The following is a 9952-nucleotide window of genomic DNA, read 5'->3' as shown; positions in this document are numbered from 1 at the left end:
CATATAGGCATAGCAATCGACTTCCTCTACGACAATGAAGTAATGGCGCACGATGACATTAAAAAGCATATCTTTGTTGTACATCTCTCAAGTCTCAATAGCTCTTTACAGCATTAAAGTGGAGTTAAGTTGTTGTGATGCTGCTTGTAAATTTGATTCCTCATATTCCCGAACAAACGCGGCCGTCTATAATCACACTCGAGTGTATTTGATAGTATATTTTATATTGTGCTTAGTTGTTACATGGATCAGTCCTATTTCAAACACCTTTGACCCTATGTTCCGGAAGCGGGACATACAACTAGGAACAATTGAAGGTTCGTAATGATTCATAACGTTATAGTCAGAATATAATGTAGACTAATGTGGAATACGCCTTCCGCATTATATTTTATTTATTTATATGTGTCGTCAGCATGTTAGAGCCTTTTGTATTTGTCAACAACTGCCGGAATTAATATTTCAAACCAATATTATTTCCTGTATATATATATAAATGCGTATATAAGGTCAGAATTAACCAGGATTGTTGTACATTTTCCGGAAATACGTGCTTTTTCACAATGTTCTCACGGACACGTTCAGTGTTTAGTCTCCCATTTAGTATAGAACGTATTGAAAACAGATTTTGAAGTTATTAAATTCGAACTGAAGAATTTGCTTGAGAATCGCTATGTTGTAAAGTATACTTACATGAAGTATGCGTACTATCTAAATTAATATTAGATTATTCGTTATTCAAAGTGTTGGTATGTATGTCGCTTATCAGATTTCAAATTTGAAGATCCAGTTAGGTTGTCGCCATCCTGAAGCTCCCAGTAGGCTAAATAAACTTCAAATTCAAAACCATAATATTGTCTTGTCTATACTTATTTTACTTGCTCATAATTATTGTGTAACAGTCATTGGAAATTTTGAACATTTTTTTAAAATAAGAATAAAGCTCGGACTGATTTGTAGTTTTTTTTTCCAAATATATTGCATAGATAACAATCACGATTTCCTAAAATTATATTTAATTAAGGAAAAGATAATTTATTTGCATGAAATACATACCAAGTGCTGCTGATTTGATTGCATATTATTGTGATAAAATTACCCTGAGTCAGAAATATCCAAACAATAATATCGTTATTTAAACCAGTGCATAACATATTGACATGATAAAAATTGTGTGAAAAGGGTATAAAAATGACTAGGGTAATATAGAAATAGTGCTGAAACGAGAAAATATGTGGTCGCAGTCTTATATCATGCCAAAATCATAACCTCAAATTGTGTTGGTCGCTTGCACGGCCACCTCATAAAAGAGACACCAATAAGTAAACTGCAAAGGTTTCTCCGGTAGCTTAGCGTCTCATTCGGATTAGTGCCATTGTAACTAGAGTAAATATAATGGAATGAAGTAGTTATTCTCACTAATTTTCTGACTTCACATCGTCTTCGCTGTGGCTGGAACTACATGTAGTACCAGGAAAGTACGGCTCAAGTGCCCTTTTTGTATTTTCTGAAATAAGTCGCCAAAATTTTTCATCTCTTATTACAGTAGTCCAATCCACTTCAAAATCATCTCCGGTATTTAAAGCTTCAACCAGATATTAGGGATGGGACGAGTCCGGCATTACAGAGATTCGACGAATCCGAGTAATATGTCAAGGACTCGAATCGAATCCTCCGAGTCCGTGACGTCATAATGTAAAAGTAGAAAAACACGTTTTTGACCATATTACAGCATCGCGCGCTCACAAACATACGTCGTAGCTCATATTTTTTGCCTAATGGTTCCGCAGATAGCTGTTGGATCAATTTAAAAATATATTTTTATTTTTTTTTTGGCGACCATAATACAAACGTAAACGTGGGCCAATGTGCGCCTTGGCTGTGAACTGGATTTCCAGCCCACCACCTTGCGTCAATTCTGGGCGGCTTTAAAAATTCTCACATGTCAATATGAAAAATAAAAAGCTTTTGACTACAATGCTTCCCATAATTCCAGATATTTCTAGCCTTAAATTTACTATGTGGCGTGCGCAAATGGTAGAGAGATGCCACTCGTCGTCAATACAATGATTGCAATTTAGTAGCTCATGTAAACGTTCTAAAACGCTCCATGCTTTCCATTGCTCCCTTATTATAGAAAGGATTGCACGTAATAAACTCGATTTAAAAGAGGTATCGATGAGATTCCCCATTGAGTTGATCCAGAGCATGCTTCATTTTTACGCGAATCAAAAACTCAAAAATAGTGCGCTAACACATATTTTATTGTGTATCAAAAGGGATAGATAGTTTGAAGGCGACTGGCACAACATCATTGTTATAAGCGATCAATAGTTTTTAACATGCGTTATATTATCTGGATATCTGTTGTCACTTTTATTAGGAGTGTTTATAGTACACGTGAGGGATATTTTTACAGATTTAACCTTGAATTTTAACTCGTTAAGGTATGTAGTGAGATTTATAGAAGCAACAGTACAAGTATAGGCGTAAATTAGTAAAAACAGAATTGATTATAGACTCGGTAAAAATGACGTGGACTCGGAATCGAATCCGAGTCCAAAAAATGCGTGGATTCGACTCGAATCCGGGTCCGGATCCGAATCCCGGCCCATCCCTACCAGATATGCCTTTTCACAGCTAAACAGAAAGCAGTAGGCTTGAACTTGAACATGTTCATATTCCCTCACAGTTTTGAACAACTTATTTGCTCTTGATTTGATTTCCAGTATCGCTTCTGGTTCTTCTTTAACGATGCCGTCAATTTTTCCGCGTAGGACGAATTTGTTATTTCCAATTTCAAAGAAAAATTGCTCACGAGTTTCAGTATCTTCAGTTACTTCTTTAACGGTCGTCTGTGACCATCTTTTACGCACTTTTTCCTCGAGTTTTGTTCCGAAATTTGTGTTAACTTTCCGTCGTACTTCTTGTTGAACAAGACGCTTTTCCTTGTCAGTAGCGTTACCTTTCAAGTTTTCCAAATCTTTTTTAGCGATCTCCTTCTTTTTATCAAGTTCTTTCGTGTTTTCTGCGGGGACTACAGTGGCCGCATTCACTGTGGGTAAAAACCTTTTATCGTTACACAGTTGTTTGGCCTGGATCCATTCTGGTTGTTCATCCCTTGTCTTCAACTCATTCATAAATTGTTTTCTATCAACTCTCATTCGAAATTTTTCTATCGCTTCTTGTTGCGATTGAAACGGATTCATTCCGGCAATAGCAGCAACTTCGGAACAGAATATTGAATAAGTTGCCATGATTCACCTATACCTAATAAGTATATATTCCCGAATACAATAACACAAAAACAGAATTAAACTCGCCACTAAAGAGTCCACGATTCTAATATTTGAAATAATATGTACCTATTTACAACGGCGATAAAACAAACTCTTATATTCAATAATAACATACGCCACGTTTACATCCTATCAAATCGATGTCTAGATAGTTCTATCATATTCAGACTTACGAATTGATAACAGCTTTGTGACTTGTGGCTTAAATTTAATTTTATCATTACCATTTCAAATGCTAATTTTGTTATAGAACTGAACATGATGGTCGCTTGTTCCTAGCTGTCGTTGAAGCTCGATTTTAAAATAATGCCGTTGTCAGTACCATCTCAAATGCTAATTTCTTACATGGAACTGGAAATGCTTATATTTTTTATGATGGTCGCTTGTTTCTAGCTGTCGTTGAAGCTCGACTTTAAAATAACGCCGTTGTCAGTAGTAATTAAGTAAAAAAATAAACGCTTAGGTTGCCTCAACCATTTCTGCCTATATTTGTGTGCTCAACAATCCCCCACTGAAGTCAAATGAACCATTTTATAGCCCGTTTTTACCAGCTTACCACGACAAAGGTTATATAGAACTGCGGTAATTGCGGAAGTATCCTTCGGTATAAGACTGATTCACGAAGATCGGAATTTACTGTTAACCGTGGGCATTCACGCATAACGATTTGCCTGTTGATCGATTTGATGTCACACGACACAGTTGCGTAATATTGCGAGTCAAATCGTGCCATTAGTTTCAATAAAAGCCAAGACTGATTATTCCGTACTGCTTCATGAAGTATGCGTACAATCTAAATTAATATTAGATTATTCGTTATTCAAAGTGTTGGTATGTATGTCGCTTATCAGATTTCAAATTTGAAGATCCAGTTAGGTTGTCGCCATCCTGAAGCTCCCAGTAGGCTAAATAAACTTCAAATTCAAATCCATAATATTGTCTTGTCTATACTTAATTAATATTTTACTTGCTCATAATTATTGTGTAACAGTCATTGGAAATTTTGAACATTTTTTTAAAATAAGAATAAAGCTCGGACTGATTTGCAGTTTTTTTTTCCAAATATATTGCATAGATAACAATCACGATTTCCTAAAATTATATTTGATTAAGGAAAAGATAATTTATTTGCATGAAATACATACCAAGTGCTGCTGATTTGATTGCATATTATTGTGATAAAATTACCCTGAGTCAGAAATATTCAAACAATAATATCGTTATTTAAACCAGTGCATAACATGTTGACATGATAAAAATTGTGTGAAAAGGGTATAAAAATGACTAGGGTAATATAGAAATAGTGCTGAAACGAGAAAATATGTGGTCACAGTCTTACATCATGCCAAAATCATAACCTCAAATTGTGTTGGTCGCTTGCACGGCCACCTCATAAAAGAGACACCAATAAGTAAACTGCAAAGGTTTCTCCGGTAGCTTAGCGTCTCATTCGGATTAGTGCCATTGTAACTAGAGTAAATATAATGGAATGAAGTAGTTATTCTCACTAATTTTCTGACTTCACATCGTCTTCGCTGTGGCTGGAACTACATGTAGTACCAGGAAAGTACGGCTCAAGTGCCCGTTTTGTATTTTCTGAAATAAGTCGCCAAAACTTTTCATCTCTTATTACAGTAGTCCAATCCATTTCAAAATCATCTCCGGTATTTAAAGCTTCAACCAGATATGCCTTTTCACAGCTAGACAGAAAGCAGTAGGCTTGAACTTGAACTCGTTCATATTCCCTCACAGTTTTGAACAACTTATTTGCTCTTGATTTGATTTCCAGTATCGCTTCTGGTTCTTCTTTAACGATGCCGTCAATTTTTCCGCGTAGGACGAATTTGTTATTTCCAATTTCAAAGAAAAATTGTTCACGAGTTTCAGTATCTTCAGTTACTTCTTTACCGGTCGTCTGTGACCATCTTTCACGCACTTTTTCCTCGAGTTTTGTTCCGAAATTTGTGTTAACTTTCCGTCGTACTTCTTGTTGAACAAGACGCTTTTCCTTGTCAGTAGCGTTACCTAAGTTTTCCAAATCTTTTTTAGCGATCTCCTTCTTTTTATCAAGTTCTTTCGTGTTATTTGCGGGGACTACAGTGGCCGCATTCACTGTGGGTAAAAACCTTTTATCGTTACACAGTTGTTTGGCCTGGATCCATTCTGGTTGTTCATCCGTTGTCTTCAACTCATTCATAAATTGTTTTCTATCAACTCTCATTCGGAATTTTTCTATCGCTTCTTGTTGCGATTGAAACGGATTCATTCCAGCAATAGCAGCAACTTCGGAACAGAATATTGAATAAGTTGCCATTATTCACCTGTACCTAATAAGTATATATATATTCCCGAATACAATTACACAAAAACAGAATTAAACTCGCCACTAAAGAGTCCACGATTCTAATATTTGAAATAATATGTACCTATTTACAACGGCGATAAAACAAACTCTTATCTTCAATAATAACATAAGCCACGTTTACATCCTATCAAATCGATGTCTAGATAGTTCTATCATATTCAGACTTACGAATTGATAACAGCTTTGTGACTTGTGGCTTAAATTTAATTTTATCATTACCATTTCAAATGCTAATTTTGTTATAGAACTGAACATGATGGTCGCTTGTTCCTAGCTGTCGTTGAAGCTCGATTTTAAAATAATGCCGTTGTCAGTACCATCTCAAATGCTAATTTCTTACATGGAACTGGAAATGCTTATATTTTTTATGATGGTCGCTTGTTTCTAGCTGTCGTTGAAGCTCGACTTTAAAATAACGCCGTTGTCAGTAGTAATTATGTAAAAAAATAAACGCTTAGGTTGCCTCAACTATTTCTGCCTATATTCGTGTGCTTAACAACCCCCAACTGAAGTCAAATGAACCATTTTATAGCCCGTTTTTACCAGCTTAACACCACAAAGGTTATGTGGAACTGCAGTAACTGCGGAAGTATCCTTCTGTATAAGACTGATTCACGAAGATCGGAATTTACTGTTTACCGTAGGCATTCACGCATCACGATTTGCCTGTTGATCGATTTGATGTCATACGACACAGTTGCGCAATATTACGAGTCAAATCGTGCCATTAGTTTCAATACGAGCCAAGGGTAATTATTCCGTACTGCTTCATTTTGACTTTCGTGGCCATATATTTGAGCGTTGCTTCATTGTTTGTCGTATTTCATAAGCCTGCAATGAAATTTTGGCGAGCCTTTTAACAACGTACCGCTTTGATAACTACCTTGAACAATCTTTAAAATATATTTTAAGTAATACGACACCACAAAAAAGATACGTGCTTTTTATACAGTTCGTGAAAGGAGGTTTTCAAGTCACAGTACAGGAATCCTGTTCAATAGACATACAATATAATTTTTTGTTAATTGCACATTATATATACTCCAAATTCACGACATCAAGCTTCCGGCTTTAAAGTTTTACAATTCGAAGATATTCCAAGTCAATTACATAAAAAACATCACACGCAGGCGCTTCACTGGCGTGCATTTTGGAGTCTGTAAACATAACTGTGGTGTACTGCAAAACTCTCCGAGATTTGTTCTCATTTATCTAGTTTTTTGTGGTTCACGTCTGAATGCCTTCGTCTTCATCAACTCTCTCGTGTTGTACTTTGTCTGCTGCTGATAATTGAATAGGGGCTTTCCTTGTTCTGGGAACCCGTTGCTTTTTTCTGGTATGAAATCCTACTACACAGCCACTCGTGTAGTCCAACATACCGCAGTTTTGGCACATTCCACCAAATACTGCAATAATAGGCCCGTGATGATATCTAAAAACAGTAGCAATGAAAGGCATGATAGAAGAATCGGCCCATTTCATTATTTTCAAAATTCGAAAACCATTGCATACCTATGCAAAGATTATTTAATATGAGCCTGCATGATCAAAAAGAGAGAGTTTTTTTAGTCAACCAGAAAACAGGTTATAAAAACATACAACATACGCAAAGCTATTCGGTATATAGACTCTGGGGGGTCATCTAAATCAGCTCCCCTCATATTCATTATTTTGTATGTAAAATAAAACTGTTGAAGAGTTGTTCGCAACAAATTCCTTGAGAGCTATTTTTTAGCTAGAACATCTAAATTTGGTTTTAGTTTGGTTGTGATAGCATCAGGCGGGCCAGATTTAATCACCCAACGGGCCGTTTTTTTTTTATTTGATTACCTGCAAGATGTTTCAGTGTTGCCACTCTCTTTATATGTTTTTTTGCATCTTTTGCAAACGACATATTGCTCAGAGACTACAGTTTCCGCGTCCACGACAGTCATGGGTGCTGCTGTGTTGGTTGTTTGAGTCAAGCTACTTCCCTATAAACACAAAAACAACTATTCTTGTTTATAAACGAGTCACGCGATTAGCAGACGTTTTTTGTGGTGGGCGTGGCTTCAGTATCACGAGTGGGGCAACGAGCGCCCTCTCCCTCCCAAGCTCACTTTGTTCAGTACACTTGCATCAGAAGATTTCAAATCGTAACGTTTTGTATGTGTAGAAGTAGAACTATAATACATGCATAATGTAGTTTGTCCTGGGTAACCCACAAATTAATATAATTTTGCTTTATAGTATAGATAGTAGACGTTTGCAGTACATCTTTCATATTTGATCGAAAGTTGGATTATTATTGTATTGTAATTGGACAGGTAATTTCTCGGCATTCAACTTGAGTTATAACTGCCCTGAAATTCATTTTTCAAGTCGTTTATTGATCTTTTACCTGTCTTGCACGTAGTGAAGATGGGAGATTATTAAATTTATCTCCGAAACGTGATTTTATATTTCCTCTATAGCATACGTATGGTTTCTCGTGATTTCTCATTTCCTGGAAAAAAATGTTGAACTTCATTTTTACTTTTTTAACCGTGAACAATGTTTTTTAATTATAATTTGTGGCCCTTACTAGTTTGATGAATTTCAATTAAATGTGCATTTTCGTATTCAGTTTGAAATGAGTACAAGATTACAATATTGTTTCCTTTGACTTGAACTAGAGTAAGAATTATTCCAATTGTACTCACTCTTTCCAGTAACTGCGATTCCTTCTGCATTTCTTTTCTATGTCTCGTCATTGATGATTTTAATTTTCTGTCATTGTCAACCATTTCTCGTTTTAATTCCACTCTGGAAATGGTATAACATCGTAAACATGTTCAGAGATAGAAAGAAGTGGAAATTTGTTGTGAGAAAAACAAAATTCAGCACTATAATAAACATAAGCTAATGAAGAAAATAATTTAACAGTGATTGATCGTCGTTTGTGCGGTAAAGGACATACAGGCTCTTGTGTATATGCTGTTCATGAGCTGTTATCATGCCATGGTAAAATAGATGAAAGCAAATAAGATCAAATATAAATAAAATAAAGGCATGGCTGAATGAGGTCTATATATCAATACTACATTGATGTACTTACGTAAAAACATCTCTCGGACTTTTTTGCAAAAATAATCTTCCAAGAGGTTTTGTGTCGATTGTGCTTTTAAAATCCCATTCAGGCACTTGCAGTTCTACAAAAACATGAAAAATAAATCATTGAAAGCCTCGTGCAAGATATTTTGATTCTTGTAAAGCAAAATGTGTTTTTGTGAGACACTTTTTTCAAAAGATTTTGTGAAATTACGACGGGACTTCTAAAATCTGGCAACCGGGAAACTGAAAGTTTTGATTGGTCCAAATATCTCCGTGTGAATTCTTCATTTTGTACACTCCCCACAAAGTTACGTCATTATAATAGGATGGATTCATGTTGTGACGAATATTATAGATAATACTATTTTTACTTTACCTTTTCCGATCCCTGTCCCGAAATGTGACATTCGGGAAAGTTCGCCAAGTTCAAGAGGATATTGCATCCCGATTGCCCACGAATATCTTCGTAATGAGAGATCAGCTTTTCTTGGACTTGATGCCTATTGAATAAATAACAAAACTAATGCTAGCGTTTCAGCGATTTCCAACTGTGCTTATTAAACACACTACTACGACTATGCCGAATGCTATATGCCGATCAGAAAGTGTACACTGTGGCTTGGCGTTCCTCATATTTACCCCACATTCTTCCCTATACTCAAGGCATATAAATGTTTTGAACAATCACGTGCGGGTAGTAAGCAGTTTCAATTAATTGCCAAATGTAATAATTCTTTCAATTATTATTTCATTAATTCATTACGCCTCTTCTAAGCTTTGTAGGAAATAATCCAAATATGTTTGAAAATTACCTTTCTTGCGCTTGCTATATGGGCCATTTTCAATATTTTTATCTAACTCCTCAACACAATTCGGTAAAATCTTATAACCAGAACCCGTAGCGAACAATTTCTCAAACGGTGAATGAAAACACAGTGCCTTCGCGTCGTGATTTAACAAAGCAAAACCCGCAACAACAAGCCGTACTGGTTTTCGCTTTTGTAATGGAATTATACTTCATACAATGTACTGTGTTTAGAAAACGAATTGAAAGCTAATTCTTACTGTCTAAGTCTTTTCTTGTATCTTGTCTTCTTGGTTTAGTCCCGCCCAGATGTTTATCCTACCATTATACAACTTTTGATACCAAAGCAGACTTCCTTCAACTGGGGATGTTATTTTTAACCTCTATCGCACGTTCGACCTATGTACTTGT

The 9952-nt window shown here is 35.8% G+C and overlaps 1 protein-coding gene across 2 annotated transcripts; it reads right to left on the bottom strand.

Annotated features, from left to right (window-relative positions):
• Nucleotides 1-6593: 6593 nt before the first annotated feature.
• Nucleotides 6594-9935, bottom strand: LOC120334394 (uncharacterized). Of its 2 annotated transcripts, none has more exons than XM_039401900.2 (7): nucleotides 9802-9935; nucleotides 9113-9236; nucleotides 8741-8834; nucleotides 8346-8448; nucleotides 8045-8149; nucleotides 7495-7637; nucleotides 6594-7096 (listed from the first exon to the last, which is right to left on the bottom strand). In XM_039401900.2, the coding sequence occupies exons 2-7, from the start codon at nucleotides 9177-9179 to the stop codon at nucleotides 6892-6894; spliced, it is 717 nt and encodes a 238-aa protein (XP_039257834.2). In that variant the 5' UTR covers nucleotides 9180-9236; nucleotides 9802-9935; the 3' UTR covers nucleotides 6594-6891. The 2 variants fall into 2 exon arrangements, with proteins under 2 accessions (XP_039257834.2, XP_039257833.2); XM_039401899.2 differs by lacking the exon at nucleotides 9802-9935 and adding an exon at nucleotides 9549-9687.
• Between the last annotated feature and the right edge of the window lie 17 nt (nucleotides 9936-9952).

The sequence above is a fragment of the Styela clava genome, chromosome 15 (assembly GCF_964204865.1).
Source record: "Styela clava chromosome 15, kaStyClav1.hap1.2, whole genome shotgun sequence".
NCBI classification, from domain to species: domain Eukaryota; kingdom Metazoa; phylum Chordata; class Ascidiacea; order Stolidobranchia; family Styelidae; genus Styela; species Styela clava.
Note: the sequence above shows the minus strand (reverse complement) of the source record. Positions and strands in the feature narration are given on the sequence as shown.

What these genes read in the sequence shown, in the direction of transcription:
- LOC120334394 (XM_039401899.2), bottom strand. Translation starts at nt 9,575, where the DNA reads ATGGCCCATATAGCAAGCGCAAGAAAG. An exon ending in CGGGACAGGGATCGGAAAAG is followed by an intron (nt 8,835 to 9,112) that starts GTAAAGTAAAAA and finishes ATGTTTTTGTAG; the next exon opens with AACTGCAAGTGCCTGAATGG. An exon ending in AGTCCGAGAGATGTTTTTAC is followed by an intron (nt 8,449 to 8,740) that starts GTAAGTACATCA and finishes TACCATTTCCAG; the next exon opens with AGTGGAATTAAAACGAGAAA.